Consider the following 18,128-nt stretch of genomic DNA (forward strand, 5'->3'; position numbering starts at 1 on the left):
CCTCAGTTTATGGCCTCTCATTAATCCACATAAGACCCTCCAACTTTGTTCTTTTCTTTCAAGATTGCTTTGTCTATCCTGGGTCTCTTGCAATTTCATAGAAATTTTCAAATCAGTTTATTAATTTCTCCAAAGAAGCCAGCGGAGATTCTAATAGGAATCACATTGAATCAGTAGATCAGTTTGGGGAGTACTGCCACCTTAACAATGTTGTCTCCTAGTCCATGAATGCGTTTCTGGGATGTGCTATGGACAGGGTGTTTGCGTCCCTCCGAAATTTATAATCCTCAGTATGAAGGTGTTTGAGGGAGGGGCCTTTGGGAGTCAATTAGGTCATGAGGGTAGAGCCCTCCTGAATGGGATCAGTGCCCTTACAAGAGACAGGAGACGGATGAAACAAATAATCTCTCCACACCTGGGGACAGAGAAAGGTCTTCATGAACCAGCCAGAAATAAGCCTCTCACCAAAAACAAAGCAGTCGACACCTTGATCTTGGACTTCCCAGCCTCCAGAACTATGAGAAATAAATTTCTGTTGTTTAAGCCACTCAGTCCAAGGTATTTGCTTTGGCAGTCTGAGAAGACTAAGACGATGTTTTTCCATGTCACTTATTTATACCTTCTTAAATTTCTTTCAACAATAGTTTTATAGTTTTCAGAGTATAAGTTTTAGGGTTTCCTCTTAAATTTACTCCTAAGTACTTTGTTCTTTTTGATTATACTATATAAAAATTATACTATAATTTATATATTATAATTATATACTATAACAGTATATGTATAATATATACTATTAATAAAATTATTTTATTAATTTTGTGTTCAGACTGCTCACTGCATATTTATAGAAAGAATATATATTCTTTTTTATTTCTGTTCCTCTCCCCCATAAGTCAACCAACCTAAGATATTTAATATCTATATTTTTGTTCTCTTTAAAACTGTCTTGTTCTGCCCTGGCCAGGTGGCTCACTGGATTGTATTGTCATTTCATAACCAAAAGGTTGCGGGTTCGATCCCCAGTCAAGGCACATATGGCAGGCAACCAATCAATCCTTCTCTCTCATATAAATGTTTCTCTTCCTCTCCCCCCCCACCTTTCCTCTCTTTCTAAAATCAATAAATACATATCCTCAGGTGAGGATTAAAAAAACTGTTGTATTCTGTCTCTCAAACTTACAGAAATAGTATTAAGTTACAGGTCATTGTTTCTCCTCTTTTTTTTTTAAATCCTTACCCCAGGACTTGTTTTTTTTTTCATTGCCTTTACAGAGGAAGAAAGAGAGAAATACTGATGAGAGAGAAGCAGTGATTGGTTGCCTCTAGGACGCACCCAAATCAGGACTGAATCCTCAAGCTTTCATGTAGGGGATGATGCTCCAACCAACTGAGCCACACTGGCCAGGGCTCGTTTTCCTTTTGGCACTCTGCTTTCCAGATTGGTCCACACTGCTGTGTACACAGCTCGTCCTTTGCTTGAAGTTCCTTCCCATTTCTCCATGGTGGACATCCACATCTGGCTCATCTATAGCCCCACTGATGGACACCCATATGGTCTAGATTCCCCTATCACCACCACCACCCCTTGGCATCCCCCAGCCTGTTTGGGCCAGTCTAATAAATGTCACGTGATATCTTACTATTGTTTTAACTTTTGTTCTCTGGTTAGTAATGACTTAAAATACCTCTTCATGTGCTTTTCAGGCTTGGCTTCTTGTTCAATAATTAAACAGAAACATGCCCAGCACTGTTCACAGAAAAAGTAAAAAGACTCCTTTGCTGCAGTTGGACATTGCACTGTCTGCAAACTCGTAATTGTTGCTCCCGGCTCTCTCAGGTCAGGGTGAGGGTCTTCCTCACTGCCAGCAGAACACTGGAATGGGCAGGAAGGCGGGGGCATGGACAGGGAAAAGGTCTGTGTGTCTGTTGTTCTCAGCACTTGGCTAGGCTAGAAAAGAAGGGACCTGTCCAGAATTCCTGCAGGACAGGAATAGACGGCGCCATCTCAACGTGGAAAACTCTACAGTGAAAATGAAGGAATGTCTGAGATTCAAAGAATACAAAGAGGCATAATGATACACATTTGAGCAATGAGAAATTGATGGGAATTTGACAAGATAGCTAGGGTAGAGGATGAGATAAAGACAACCAGACAGAAAGGGGGTGAGGGAGGGAGTATGTGAATGCAAGAATGTTTACAGGACCCCTTCCACCCAGGGGCACAGAGTAACTTATGGGTGGTTGCAGGGCACCACAAAGGGACTTTGTAGACACTCCTTTTGTGTAGTGCCCATGGCAGGCATTTGCCAGGTGGGGGCTTTAATCCTAGGCTAATATTATGTTGGCCAAAAAGTTCATTTAGTTTTTTTTCCTGTAAGATGGCTCTACTAGTACTTAGTTGTCTTTAACTTCATTTGAAGCAATTTTGTTAGATTGTATTGTGACAGCTGTCATATCAGTGTGCGTTTAAAAAAAACTTAGCAAAATTGGTGAATTTCTGTGCGGCCATTTTAATACTGAAGATGGAAGAAAATAAGCAACATTTTGGTGTATTATGCTTTATTATTTCAATAAAGGTTACAAACACAACTGAAACACAAAAAAAGATTTGTGCAGTGTATAGAGAAGGTGCTGTGACTGATCGGATGTGTTAAAAGTGATTTACAAAGTTTCTTGGTACTACTGACACTCTGGCTAAATAATTCTTTGCTCAGGGGCTGTCTTACGCATTGGAAGATGTTTAGCAGCAACCCTGGGCCTCTGCCCAATAGAAGCCAATAGTGAGAGATAGCCGACATACTCAAAATATCCAACAATAAAGTTATTGGTGAAAATGAAAAATGTTATTTTCCAGGAAAAAAAATGTAGCAAACTTTTTGGCCAGCCTAATACATTCCTTTAACTGTCTTTTCATTACCCAACTTGAGCTCTCTGTTTCAGGAGCAGATTTTCTTTTCTTTTTTCCCTTCCTCTTCTTTTTTAAAATAAAGACCTTTGTTTAAAACTCCCCATCTTGTTTGACTTACTAGTGAACACGTTCAGCAGTGTTGGAAATTAGACTCGAGCTTTCATGGAAAGGGAGAAATGACTCCTAAATCTTTGCAAAGATAAGGAGAAAAAAGGCAGTAGCAGATTTTCATCCTTTGCATGGAATAATGTTTATGGTGCAATGAAAATTTAAAAAGAAAATAGTCTGGAGAAGTATTTTTTTATGAAAAATGTTTAACTATCACCACTCACTCTCAGTAAAGACTATGGCAGTTTGATTTCCAGTCAGGGCACATGCCCGGGCTGCAGGCCAGTTCCCAGCAGGGGGCTCCCAAGAGGTAACCATACATTGTTATTTCTCTCCTCTCCTTCCTTTCTCCTCTAAAGATAAATAAATCAATTTTTTTTAAAAAGACTTCAATGCAACACTAGATGACTCATCCCAGCATCCAGCATCTAGGATGATGCAATAGAGGCGCTAGAATCCAGAGTAGAGAAACGGAGATCACAAGGAGGACTTTCAGTGGGGGAGGGAAAGGTACAGAGAATAAGAAGCATAATTGGTAGGCATAGCATAGACGGGGAGAAGTTAAGAATGGCGCAGGAAACGGAGAAGTCAAAGAACTTACAACCCATGGACATGAACTAAGATGGGGGAATGCGGGCGGGTTGGGGGACGCAGGGCGGAGGGGAGATGAGGGGGAGGGAAATTGGGAAAACTGTAAAAGTATACTCCATAAAACATACTTAAAAAATAAAAAATAAATAATCCACGGGGCACTCAAACTGAAGGAGACAGTCACAGGCTCCTACAAGCGCTGACGGCATCATTATCTAATTGTCGAATTAATAAATGAATCTAACTTCAAAAAGTAGAGCTCAGACTCAGGGACTCTGGAAGGGGTCGACCAGAGAGCAACTACCAACAACCACCCCCCCCTTCCCATCATCCAACCCCCCCCAGCCCCTCCCCCAACCTCCACGAGAGCAGCTAGCGACAACCAGGCCCCTTTTCCCATCCTCCACCCCCCTGCCCCTCCCCCAACCTCGCCTAGGTCTTACCTGCGAAAATCGGTGAGAGCCCCAAAACCAGGACCAGAAGCGTCCGCACAAAGCCGCACAGTGAACGGGCTGATGCCGCCTCCGCGTCGACGGCCATGCCCGGTTCAGGCCTTGGTTGCCTAGTTTGCGCCTTGGTTTGGGTCTGCAGGGGACCCAGGTGGCCGCCTGACAACTTTTTTCCTGCAGAGCGGAGCACTGGATCCTGATAGGCAAAGGGCAGTACTCGGGCGGGCAAAGAAACCTCCTTTCGAGAGGCGATGTGCAGTAGGTGCACCTTCTACGCTGCTGGCCCGTTCTGCAATCCCATCCTACAAGGCGCTGGCCCTGCCCGCAACTTTCCGGGGATTCCCCCGTCAGGCTGCCACCACCGTCAGGCTGGGGCCACCGCCACCGCTGAGCTTTGCCAAGGGTCACATCCTTCTAGAAAAAACCGTGATGTTTCAGCATTGGCAGTGACCTCACTGGCCCCGCCCCCGCCTCCCTCCGCCCCCCGCCCTTGGCGGATTACGGGCGGGTGTGGTTCGCAAGTCTTAGGAAACTACTGGAGTGACTATTCCCCAGCCTGACACGTAAAATGTGGACTCTTGACTTCAGGGAGGAAAGATTTCATACTCGACTCCACCTAAGTTTGAGAGCTCCTTTATTAAAGCTGGGGACAGTTAAATAAGGGAGGGCTTAGGGTAGAGGGAGCAACAAGAGAGGCTGGGTGGTTCTGCTTTGGCTCCCTGCCAAGGTTACAAAGCAAAGAAATGACCCTAGGCAGGCTGAAGTTAGTTCACTAGAATGAAATAGAAAAGAGTTGACTTTGGAGACAGGTTCAGGGATAAGCCCAGGACAGCTGTTGCTGCCCACTGCTCCCCTGGTTGAAAGTTTCATGAGGACTCTTAGAGTTCAAGAGAAAAAAGTAAAAAGTTCATTGCCCAAAGAAAAGGCACAGAAGGATCCTTTACAGCAAGGATCCACTGGCATCCTTTGTCTTGAGGGTTTTTGATCTTGTGTGGGTGAGAATCTTAGGGGAGAGGTTCAGTAGAATATTCATCGGATAAAGTTCATATATGAAACAAAACCCAAATTACTGATACATACCACTAAGTCAGCGAGAGCAAAGACTCGTATCTAATGAGGTATGAAGGAGAACGGTAAACATAGGGGTGATGTTTTCTAACACGGCCAGAGAGAGTACTACCAGTTCCTTTCTAAGAAGTAATATTCCCTCACGAGTGCCCAGGACTCACGGAACTGCAATTCCTTAAGTCTGTAAGTGATTTTAGCTAACAATTCTTTTTAAAATAATATAATAATTTGCTGGAAACTGTGAGGTATGTCTAAGTTAATATCCATCATTTATTCACGCGACAAAAGCATTTTTAAGAAATTTCTGCAAGTTCTTCTTCAATGACTGTCCAATTTAACCACAGTCCACTATCCAAAAGAGTGTACCTCAGGAGGTACAGGAGACAATACGAGGATATTCCAGACCACTTTTTAATATTTCCTACAATTTAAACAGTAAAGATAGGAATTCTTCTTCATCTCAGAAAACAAAACAAAAAAAAAGTAGCATTACTTGGCTGAGTGACTTTTGTGGGGTTTTTTTTTAAAGCTGAATATAAGCAGAACTTTTCCAGATTTTTATACTTAATTTTGGGATCCGTGATTTAAGAAAAAAGTCTGAAGTATGTTTGGACGAATATCAAAAACTTATCAAAAAAATGTGAAATGAGGACTAAGTATAAAAATTACTAATGTGAAGAGAAACAATGTATAACTATGAGGTGTTATAGTGGGTTGGTTCACTTCAGAACTTCACACACGCGTCCTGCACTACAGAGGTGGCAAAATCAAACACTGTTATTTCCCAACCTCCCTTGCAGCTAGGGCTCCAGGCCTGAGTGGCCCAACAATCAGATGTACTCACTCGAGACTTTCACCCGGAACAGAGTCCCGGGGAGAGTGTTGGCACACAATGTATCCGATTTTGCCCACACAAAGCAGGGCAGCTGTGGTGTGGTTCAGGAGCTGGCAACGGTTCACATCTTGCTAATCCAGCAGGCAGCTTTCCAAGATGGCAGGCGGCTTCTCTGTTGTTCCAAAAGCAGTAGTTTCTTTGGCAGCCCTGTCTTGCGATGTACTTCCTAGGAGCTCGGCCTGGGGTCTGTTTCTTCAGCCTTCTCGAAGACGCTGTGAGCTGTCTATCCCCCTTCACCAATGCCATTTGGTTTAACAGCTAAGGAAGATTCCATTACCCACAACCAAGAATCTTGACTTATGCAGAATTTGGTAGCTAGAAGGAAGGTGTGGCAAGTAAAAGGATCTTACGTATAAAGTGGGCTGAGTTGAGGAGGTCGGGCTTTGGGCCATGAGACCTCATGCCAACCTAAGTTAAGGTATCAGAGAAAGTGGCGGTAGATTGCTAGCACAAGGGAGCTGCCTCAGCCTCTTTCCGAAAAGTCTGACAAGACAGATGCCACTCAGGCTAAGGCTAAGAAGTTGGCAGAGATGGAAAGGCGTAGAGCTTTGCTGGGGGATTTGTTGTCTGTCTACAAGACAAATGGAAAGACTCCTAAATCTGGAGCCCCGAAAAATTGATAAAGTCAAGTACTACCATACTCCATAAGGAAAGGTTCTAAGGAAGCAGCTAAAACTTCTTTAACCTTTTTCAAGACCCTCCCTTAAGAATGTCCTGCCCAGTAATGGGAGCCATGCTGAGGAAAAAGATAAAATAAAGCCTGTTGTCATCCCACCCAAGCCTGTCGTGTAAATGGTCCCCAGTAGGGGCCATTCATTTGAGATCGATCCCTGGGGAGAGGGAGAGGAGAGAAGCTAGCAAGTAAACATGGTTTCTTTGGGAAAAACTCTGCCTTGACAAGATCTTGATGGTTCCTCGTGGTAATAACCGAAGAAAACACACCAAAAATGTACTAAGTTATCAGGGCCCTGTTTTGCCAAAAATCAAAATAAAAACCTTAAACCTAGCCTACAAGAGCCTGTAGCTATCGAAAGCAATCCCCAAGCCCCCAGACCCAAAATAACAGGAAGTGAAGTGCCACAACTGTCCCGCTTCCCAGAAAGGTGCCCTTTCCAATGCCCACGCAGATGTGCATTTAAAAATTAACAGACAATAAAGACTTCCGAGAGCACAATGCCACAGGGCCCTGAGGACATCAGACAAGGGACTTCTTCCTTCCCAGAAAGGTGAATCAGCAGTTGCCTGATGGGAAAGCCAGGGAATATATTTACCAATATTTTACTTTAAAATATTTATTGAGGAGAGAAAGAGCAGAGAGACCTTGCTATGAATCAGCAATTGCACGTTTGCCACCTTCCCCTTTTCAAAAAGGGTCATTTTGTGGCAGCTGTCCATGATGCAGAGGGTGCTCATGAGGCAGGCACCTTGCTCTTCAGTCTCGTAGATGGCCAGAGATATCACAGTCTTTGAGCTGTGTGTAATAATGGGCTGGATTTTAGTGCTTTCCTTTCGAGGTGGGGGAAGCACTTTCTATGTTTCAGAAGAGTGTACCTAGATATTTAGGTAGCCAACAAGGCTGTCTAGGTTAAAACTAAAAGTTGCCCACCAAACATTGTCTCTTCCTGTCTTTTTTAGTCAAAGATCCTAACTTTTAGCTGGTCACCTTGCCCCAAGGATTTCTTAGCTTCCCTAGCAGCGAGATGGCCACATGTGACTCAGTTTGGGCCAATAAGATGTAAGTTCCAATGCTGTGTGGTTCTCCAGGAAAAGTGTATCAGGAAGCTGATTCAGCTGGACAAAGTTCCTTTCCTGCCCTCCTCCACTGCCTCCAAAAGCAATCCTGAAGAGTGCGGATGAGGTAATTGAGGATAAAAACCAGGTCCTGAAGAGAGCAGAGAAGAAAGGCAGGAACTTGGACACAACCTACCTATAGATTTCTTTTATATAAAAAGGGAAAATTCCTACTTAGCTTAAACCACTGTTATCTTTGGTTTTTGGTTATATGTAGCCAACCTGATCTTAAATGGTGGAGTATAAAGCAAAACTATGAATGAAAGATGATTTGAAGTGGTAGTAAAAGCCACTCAGTAGAAGAATTTCTAGCGGAGGAAGTTACCAGGGGAATACTGGGGGATGTGAGGGTCTTCTCAGGAGGAGAATTGGGAACATCAAAGAGACTTTTATTAAGAGAGGGGATGATAAGCACTGATAAAAGAATATCTATTTTCATGAGTGAGAGCAATCTACTTTCAAAGCAACAGACAGAGCTTTCTCATTTAGTTACTGACAGTTTCATTACATTAGGGAAGAAGGCCACTTAATTAAAGTGCTAATGGAGAACAAAGGAAAAAAGGGTGAGATATGAAAGTGAGAGCAGATATGGAGGTGGCCTTCCTGGTTCAGAGGGATTTCAATCTTTAAATATGTGTGTCCAGATGGACTTCCGCCAAGATGGAGGCATAGGTGGAAACACTGTGCCTTCTCCCACAGCCAAGTTTGAATACAACAAAGGTTTCGAGAACAAAGACACACCCAAAGACCAGAAAATTGAATTATACGGAAGTCCGACAACTACGAACCATTCAACGGGGACGGTAAGAGGGACGGAGCCAGCAGCAGAGCAGGGTCAAGCAGGACAGATCCCCCGACCTAGATGAGCAGGCAGCCCGGAACCAGTCGGGGTGCGGGGCAGACTGACCACGGTCGCACATTCGTGCGCAGTGAGACGGACCGCGCAGGCCCCAGGGGGCGAACCCAGTGGTGGAGGGTCTGACAACAGTGGCACACTCGAGTGCAGTGGAACCTTTCTAGGCGCGTGGGCCCGGTGACCATGGTGGCTGGGGAGCCGGTGGAGGCCGTGGCGGCAGGCGGCAGACGGGACGCCATAGTCCCTCTTTGACCCCGCCCCCACATACAACGTCACAACCCAGCGACTTAGTTGCCCTGCTCTAGCGAATACCTTGGGGCTCTGATCCTGCTAGTAACAGGCACGAACAGCCCAAAAGATGGCGCAAGAAGAACTCAAAGTCCCAGAGCCAATAACTCTCAGCGACTGAGAAATTGCCAGCCTCTCAGAAGCACAATTCAAGACACTGTTTATCAGGATGCTCACAGAACTGGTTGATTATAGTCACAAATTAGAGAAATATATGAAGGCTAAACTAATTGAAATGAAGGGAGATGTCCAGGAAACCAATAGCAATGGAAAGGAAACTGGGACTCAAATCAATGGAACGGACCAGAAGGAAGAACAAAACATCCAACCAGAAAGGAATGAAGAAATGAGAATTCAAAAAAATGAGGAGAGGCTTAGGAACCTCCAGGACATCTTTAAACATTCCAACATCCGGATTATAGGGGTACCAGAAGGGGGAAAGAAACAGCCACAAGGGGAAAACTTATTTGAACAAATAATAAAGGAGAACTTCCCCAGTCTGGCAAAGGAAATAGACTTCTAGGAAATCCAGGAAGCTCAGAGAGTCCCAAAGAAGTTGGACCCAAGAAGGAACACACCAAGGCACATCATCATTACATTAGCCAACACTAAAATGAAGGAGAGAATTCTAGAAGCAGCAAGAGATAAGGGGACAGTCACCTACAAAGGAGTACCCATCAGACTGTCAGCGGATTTCTCAAAAGAGACCTTACAGGCAAGAAGGGGCTGGGAAGAAATATTCCAAGTCATGAAATCCAAAGACCTACAGCCAAGATTGCTTTATCCAGCAAAACTTTCATTTAGAATGGAAGGACAGATAAAGTGCTTCTCAGATAAGGTCAAATTCAAGGAGTTCATCATCACCAAGCCCTTATTATATGAAATGCTAAAGGGACTTATATAAGAAAAAGAAAATGAAAAATATTAACAGTGAAAGGACAGCAAACACACAGTTATTAACAACCAAAACAAAACAAACAAAAGCAAACCAAGAGGATAGCTAGATCAGGAGTGGAACCATAGAAATGAAGAACACATGGAGGGTTAGCAACAGGGGGGTGGGAGGAGGAGAAGGGGGGAGAAGGCACAGAAAATAGCATAGACAGTAGGTAGAAAATAGATAGGGGGGAGGGCAAGAATAGTGGGGGAAATATAGAATCTAAAGAACTTGAGACACGTGGTTATAAACTAAGGGGGGAAGAATGGTGGGGGAGGGAGTGTGCGGGTGGAGGGGAATGAAGGGGGGAATAGAACAACTAATGGTATAATCAATAAAATATATTAAACAAAAATAAAAAAATAAATATGTGTGTCCAAAAAACATGTGTTCTCATACAAAACATACTTTCCTTTATTCCATATATGCTTTAAAATATTTATTGAGTAGAGAAAGAGGAAGGGAGATAAGAAGATGACACGGATGTTGATTTTACAGTTTTCTTCCAAGTTCTGGTGGACTTCAGATGTTAAGTGACTGTTAAAAAAAAACATATACTCACATTTTAAAGGTATCTTCCTTTATTCTGAATCTTCCTTTACATATAATATGTGTTTCTTTAAATACCCTTAGCTAATCATAGATCATGATTAAAAAAACATGTTCAACACAAACCAAATTTAGGAGATCAGAAACACACACAGCAGATCATTCTACTTCTGCAAGATATTATGGCAGACGCCAAAAAACTGAGTGAAATCTGGGTGTTTAACCTCTTGTCTTCACATTTTGGGCGGCTGGACAGCAAGCTAAATTTTTTGAGCATGTGTCTGTATGAAGGAAAAGGGCCTCCGCATGAATCTTCCACATAAAATGGACCAGAAAAGTTGAGGCCTGCTCGCCAATACCACATAACTTTGGGAGTGGGACGGCTTGGAACACTGGAAGACACGTTTGTGCAGACCACGCACCCACACTGGGCAGCTGCTCCACTCGGTGGGTTAGTTAACGAAGGTGGCTTCAGGGTACTGGCTCGTTTTCCTGCAGGACCTCAAGGGCCCCAAACAAGGCTGCTCTCCTTATCCTGGCTGAGATACATTTCGGAAGCCAAAATTCAAAACTGATAATGAGACATTTGACCTGAAACTGTGTGGAGCAATGGTTAGGGAAGCGAAGACAGAGGAAGCTGACCAAAGGAAACAGGGTCCCCTGACTCGACCCTGCCCCCCCCCCCGCCGGGGGAGAAGCCAAAGCCTTTGCACCAGCGTGGGTAAAATGGTCAGGAGGCGGAGGAGAGAAGTTTCTGGACTTTGTGACTCGAGAGCCCCACTGGTGAAGGCTTGGTGTGGGCTCCGATTGGACTGAGAGAACAGAAAGCTTGTTCGTCCCACAAAAGGGTTGATGGGATTATGAACATTGGAATGTTTAAACAGGCTTATGCAAATAACCTGTGTTTTCTTTACCTGCATCTTTTATGGAAATGGACATTCTGTCTGGCTGGAGAATGCTTACAGTACTAAGTGTTATAAAACTAAAACTGTTAATAAAGTTGGAACGGAGGCTATGGTAAAATACATAAATAAATTGGAAAAAAACATGTTCTCTGATATCAATAAATAATAAGATTATAAACAATGTTGAAGTAAATCACTTCACCATAAATATGGATATCTAATTATATAGCTGTTACAATGTACAGATACATAAAAATTATAGAGGCCTTTTCACTTTTCTGTAATACAAGGTGCTCTATTTCCACAAATGTATAGAAAATAGCATAGATATTAATAACTTGAAATTACATTCATAACAAATGTGAATTTCAATTTATTCAGTATTTTTATTTCCTTAAACAAACAAAGAAGCAAAAAAAGTTACATACGTGGCTCGAACTGCGAGTGTCCCCCAGGCCCTGATGGAGAAATTTCTTGTTGTAATTTCTTTTGTTCCATCTGCTGTACAACCTGGGAAATGGAAAAAGAATGTTTTAAAAGCCAATTATTATTTGATTGTCTCTTATATGTGTGATGTTTGACAAATGATAACACACTCAACAAAAATTATTTTCCAAAATGCAATATTCAAATTCTAAAATTTAGATTAATATTCAACGAAGCAATTTTAAAAAATACCAAAATTTAAAATGCTGTAGCTAATCCCACACTGAAATGTTACAACAGCACAGGCTTTTAGGAAAGCGCCTCATGCCACCGTCCTCTTACACGATACAACCTGATGATACTCCAGCTTCTGTGCCTCCAGCTGGTCATGCTGACGCTGTAGCTCTTCTTTCTGTTTCTGGAGCTCATCTGCTTTTTTCTTAAGTTCATTTTCTTGTATGGAGATTAGACTTTCATATTCCTTCAGTTCTTCCTCTGTGAAGAACTGTTGCTGATCTAATGTCTAAAAAGGAAAAAATGAAGAAAAATAATCTTAGAAATATAACCTAAGGCCCTGGCCAGGTGGGTCAGTTGGTTAGGGCATCACCCCCATGTGCCAAGGTTGCAGGTTCAAACCCCTGCCCCCTGCTAGGGCACATACAAGAATCAACTGATGAATGCATCAATAAGTGGAACAACAAAGCAATGTTCCTCTCTCTCTCTTTCTCTTTCTCCTTTCCTCTCTCTAATATCAATAAACAAATTTTAAAAAATATCTTCCCGGTGACTGCAACATCTTTAAATAAATATGTATATATGTGTGTATATATATATGTATAAAATATATATATATGTATGTATGTATTTTAAAGGTGAATCAGACCTCGTGGAGATCCACAAGGTCTGATCCACCTTTAAAATTCTATGATTTTCACAGTACAATAGAATATAGTATTATATCTTTCAGGTAAGAAAAAAGGGGAAACAAGAAACTATACATTTATGTACTCATCTGAGCAAAAGAAAACCCTAGAGACTAATGAGATTGTTTATCTGCGGAACAAAGGAGAACACAGGATGGAAAGAACAAAGGGAATGAAGGAAAGGAAATCACACTTGTCCGAATACACTGTCTTGTACAGATTTGAATTTCAGAAACTTGTCAATGTTTCACATACTCGAAAAACAAATGAATAAGTAAGATCCACAGGGACAGAAAAATTCCCCAATTGAATACAAACAGAAGCCAAAAAGTAACGTTTTAATCTTAAGTGAATAAAATAACTGACATAAAGGGGAGGAAAAAAAGAACTAACCCAAGGAACTTCTGATCACAGTATTTGGACTACATGCCCTCAGGTTAAAAACAGCAAAAAAATCTAAACAAATCTTAAACTCTTCTTTTGGGGAGGCATGGATTACCAATTCTAAAGCGCTTTGTGCATCCTAGTACTGAGCAAGAAAGTGGAATATTATTGTGGAAAATGGGATCCAGGTTTTGTATAAATTATAGAAAAAGATAAAATGTATTGGAATTGAAGGCGTTCAATTAAAATTTGAGAAAATAGTGTGAATGCATGAGTTTTAATATACATTGATAGCTAAGTATACATATATAAAAATTAATATAAATGTGTATAGGTATGTCTATACATGTATGTGCAAATATGTGTGTATATATGTACATATACATAATATAAGTAAATAAAAATATATTTTTACAAAATTTTAAATTCCTTAACTTTGTTATCTGGACAGGCCTAGAAGCAAGGACAATTCAGTAGCAAGGAGCACATTCTGCACCCAAATCCTGGTCTGTAATACCAATCTCCACTAAAAAACAAACAAACAAAAAAACAAAAAGAAAAAAGTGCTCCTCAGAAAAACCACTCATTCCAGAAATGGGACAAAGAAGGACAAAAAACCAAGATAAGCCTTGAACATCTTATGCTGAAAAATAAGGAAGTCCTCAAAGAATGATGAGAACATGCAAAAGACCATAAAAACCGGTTTGTGGAAACTACCTCTACCCAAATACAGAACAATTTGAGCATCAAAATAAATGATAGAAAGGATTCAGGCTTACTGAATAAAACAAGAAGCCACGAGTCTACAGTGAAATAAACAGGAAGAGAAGGGAGAAGGGATGGCTTTTCCAACAGAGAGTCAAACAATAAATGCAGAAGGAATGATGATCAGAAAAATCACATTTGTCAACAGTCGCAGTAACAACTGATGCTGACCAGAATCAGGCCAGTGGGTGCTTAAACCATTGACAGTAAGTCTCAAAGTATATCCTTAAAAATACATAAAAACAACAGAACTCTCATTTTTATTAGGGGAAAATTGTAAATTAGTACAATTCTTTCAATACTTTACAATGTTAACAGTCTTAAAAATACTCCCTTGGGCCCTGGCTGGTGTAGCTTAGTGGATTGAGCATGGGCCTGCGAACCAAAGGATCATGGTTCGATTCCCAGTCAGGGCACATGCCTGGGTTGCAGGCCAGGTTCCAGCAGGGGACACACAAGAGGCAACAAACATTGATACTTCTCTCCCTCTCTCCTTCCCTTCCCTTCTAAAGATAAATAAATAAAATTAAAAAATATATACTCCCTTGGTACTGGTAATGTTACATTGAGAACCTATTCTACAAAAAAACCCTAAACACACAAAAAGCTTTATACAAAAGTGTGTTTATAACAGCACTTTAAAAAATAACAGTAATAGACTGAATGTCTAAGCCCAAGGAAATAGTTAAGCACCCCACAGGTATAAGAATGTTTACAAATAGTAATTGGAAAGCCTTTTCATATGATGTATAATGAATTTTTTAAAGCTGACTTCTGGTTCTTGCAATGCGGTGGGTTTGCAAGATTCTTTTTACATTGCAAAAGGTAAAATAGTAACTTTACAGTAACTAACATGTAACAGCCAGTAGACACCACCTTAACCAAATAATCAAAGGTAACATTGCCAGCTATGGGGATAATCAGCAGCATATGCGTCCTGGTACGATGTACTCAGCATCCCTTCATTTATATTCCTTTCCAAGGCAGGAATCCTAAGGAAATGGCAGACACACTTAAACTGGTGGACATTTTACAAAATTTCGGGTCTATAGTCTTTTGAAATAGTAATGCCATGAGACATAATGCCGCAGTATCTATTTCAGATGAAAAGGACACAAAAAAGACATTACAACTAAATTCAATGCAGTATTTTGGGTTTTCTTTTGCTATAAAAGACAATGTTGGGAAAATTGACAAAAATCTCAGTGAAGTCTACAGATTAAAATATTGTGTGTGTGGGACTGATGATTTTACTGTGATTAGGTAAGATAAATTCTTGTTTGTAAGAAATACATATTTGAGTAAGGTTAAGGTGGTATAGTACACAATTTACTCTAAAAAATAATTGTATATTATGTACACATACATATATATATATATACACAGACTTAAAATAGCAGAAACAAGAGAGGGAGGCAAAGTAAATGTAAAACAGGAGATCTCATAAAGGGTATTTAGGAATTCTTGGTCTCCTCTTACAACTTTTTGGTATATCTGAAATTGTGTCGAAATGCATAAAAGTACAAAATTATCTATTGATCTGGTTCACCGGGAGCACTAAAGGGACTCCATCTTTAAATAATTTTAGAATTTTTCTTCACCACAGTCCAGAAATATTTCAAATGTTAGACAAAAACATGTAACAAAAAGAAGCTGATTTTTTTTTTATCCCAAACTGAGATGACCAGGACTCTCCTGGTGTTGGCACAGGTCACATTCTGGGGACACACCCAGGAAAACTCCTCAGTCCTGTGTAAGCCAAGACAGCCTGTCACCCCATCTCAAATGATTTCATGGACAGATAAACAGCTAGTGAAAATAGCAACCCTTTTAAAAAATTTTCTACGTAGAAAAAGACAATGTTCTTTCTTCAGTCCAGTTTGGTTGGTCCCTCTCAGCCACTCTTTTCTCTTTTTCATCGCTCTTGTAAAGATGCGTGTGTAATCATTTGTACACAGTTAGCTATGGTAAAAATTGGTATACTTTTCTGCAGCAATTTGATGGATATATTTAGAAACTAAACATATTTATAAACTTTGAAAATAGTTCTCGTCTTAGGAATTACATGCTCCCAGGGAAGTCAAGATGCCATAAATGTCTGAACAAATGGAGAGTTATAATAGTAATATCTATTACAGCAAAAAAAAAATGTGGAATGGATCCAGAATGTCTAAATCTGGAGGAATGATTTATACGTAGCATATAAATTATGCTACACCACACAACGCTAAGTAGTCATTATTTAAGTCCTTTCTGGGGGGAATGGCATGGGAAAATGTTCAGAAAATGTTAATAGATTTTTTTAAATCAGAATTTCACAAATATACAAAATCATTTATATAGTATAAAGCCATTTTTTAAAATATGAGGTCTGTCCAGAACAAGTCCAACCATTGTTAATATAACAAGAACGGTTTGCATGACATTGATGTCCCCGTGGACTGGAATCCGCATGTGTGAACAATGACGACTTCACTGTACTAGTCAGTGGGGGTAGTAGACCCCATTGAGTGGGCATGTGTGCTGCGTGGCCATCACATTCAAAATGACTGAATAAGTAGAGCATCAGATCTGCATCAAATTTTTCATTAAACTTGAACATTCCTCCTTCGAAACAATTTGGATGATTCAGAAAGCTGCAGCTATGGGCAACTGGTGATTGGCAGCTTCATATGACAATGTGACCACTCATGCATCACATCTTATATCGAGAGTTTTAGAGAAACATCAAATCACCCAGATGACTCAGCCCCACTATAGCCCAGATTTGGCACCCTATGACTTCTGGCTTTTCCCAAAACTAAAATAACCTTTGAAAAGGAAGAGATTTTAGTCTGTCAATGAGATTCAGGAAAATATGACGGGGAAGCTGATGGTGATTGAGAGAACTGTGTGAGGTCCCAAGATACCTAATTTGAAGGGAACTGAAGCATCATTGTCCTATGTACAATGTTTCTTATGTCTTGTATCTTTTTTTTAATCTTTTATTTATTTATCTTTAGAGAGGAAGGGAAGGAGAAAAGGAGAGAAACATCAGTGTATGGAATTGGCCTACAACCCAGGCATGTGCCCTGACTGGGAATCAAACCATGATTGTGTGGTTCACAGGCCCGCGCTCAGTCCACTGAGCTACACCAGCCAGGGCCCTGTATCTTTTTCAATAAATTCCTCTTTTTCATAGTACATGGCTGGATACTTTCTGGACATACCTCATATATAGTTATGAATTTATGTGTATATGTAAATTAAAAATGGGACTGTACACTATTTATATATTGTATGCTACAAAGGCATATACTAAATATATAAGCTTTTTCTATATTGGTATAATACAATATATAATTTTAGTGTCTACCTCTAGGTAGCTTCTAATTTATTCTTTAAGTGTATTTATATTTCTAATTTTTAAGAATGAACATTATTTTACGATTTTTAAAAGACTTCTAAAGAAATCTCCCCTCCCCAAACAATCATATATCTATGGTAAAGGAAAAAAAAAGATTTTTAAAAAATCTAAAAAGTAAGGCCAAAACAAGAAATCTCCCCTCCTAAAAGACTTCTACTAATATGCAATGTTATTACAAATAAGAGATCAATTGCCACAAGCTTTCTAAGAAATCAAGTTCATTATTTTAAAGTGACATTTTACATGAAAAGCCAAAATAGTAAGATGATACATGAATACATAATGGGGAATAAAAGTTTAAAGTAGAAAGGACTGACGTAGAATGTCTTGAACCATACATCCCATTTCAGGTTGGTTCTATTACCTCCCAGCTATCAGGCTCCAAGAATTCCTTTTTTTCTGTAGCTTTCAAAAACTCTTCTATAGTCACCAATCGGTCTTTGTTTGAATCAACCTGATTAAAGGAAAATGTAGTAAAATCAAATAACTCTCGTATTACTTAAGACACTGGAAACTATCTTCCAGTAGATGCTGCTACATGAACACACAGCAGTTAGGGCTAACCTAACACCCACACACACTGAAGGGAAAACGAAAAACAAAACAGAACACTCAGCATTGTACTAGAATCAGAAAATAGACATTTGTCTCTTCTATATAATTCCTATTTGAAAATACTGTGAAATATCTGTATCCCTGATACCCCATTAGATCACTAAGTTGAAGTTGCTGATCTGTCTTCCTCCCTCACTACACCATGGATAATCTCCCTTGAAGCCAAGTGTTTGGGCAAGAAAAATAACCTTTCCAGTAAGAGGACTGTTTAACCAGAGTAAAGTTAAAATGCTGTCAATATTCTTTCTTAAAAATAAACAACTA

At 40.4% G+C, this 18,128-nt stretch overlaps 1 protein-coding gene across 6 annotated transcripts in view; it reads right to left on the reverse strand.

Moving 5' to 3' along the window:
- Positions 1 to 10,315: 10,315 nt before the first annotated feature.
- The window catches only part of NUCB2 (nucleobindin 2), a 41,548-nt gene continuing 33,735 nt past the window's right edge, over positions 10,316 to 18,128 (reverse strand). For 5 of the 6 annotated variants that reach the window (XM_037049977.1, XM_037049980.1, XM_037049974.1 and 2 more), the window contains 4 exons: positions 17,614 to 17,703; positions 12,124 to 12,294; positions 11,774 to 11,855; positions 10,316 to 10,428 (listed from right to left, as the gene is read on the reverse strand). In XM_037049977.1, coding sequence (XP_036905872.1) covers positions 10,421 to 10,428; positions 11,774 to 11,855; positions 12,124 to 12,294; positions 17,614 to 17,703 — 351 coding nt within the window. In that variant the 3' untranslated portion in view covers positions 10,316 to 10,420. Of the gene's footprint in view, positions 10,429 to 11,765; positions 11,856 to 12,123; positions 12,295 to 17,613; positions 17,704 to 18,128 lie in introns of those variants that run through there. The other variant, XM_037049976.1, reaches the window with a different exon arrangement.

This window comes from Sturnira hondurensis, unplaced genomic scaffold, assembly GCF_014824575.4.
Source record: "Sturnira hondurensis isolate 20B ecotype Veracruz unplaced genomic scaffold, ASM1482457v3 Scaffold0006505, whole genome shotgun sequence".
Classification (NCBI taxonomy): domain Eukaryota; kingdom Metazoa; phylum Chordata; class Mammalia; order Chiroptera; family Phyllostomidae; genus Sturnira; species Sturnira hondurensis.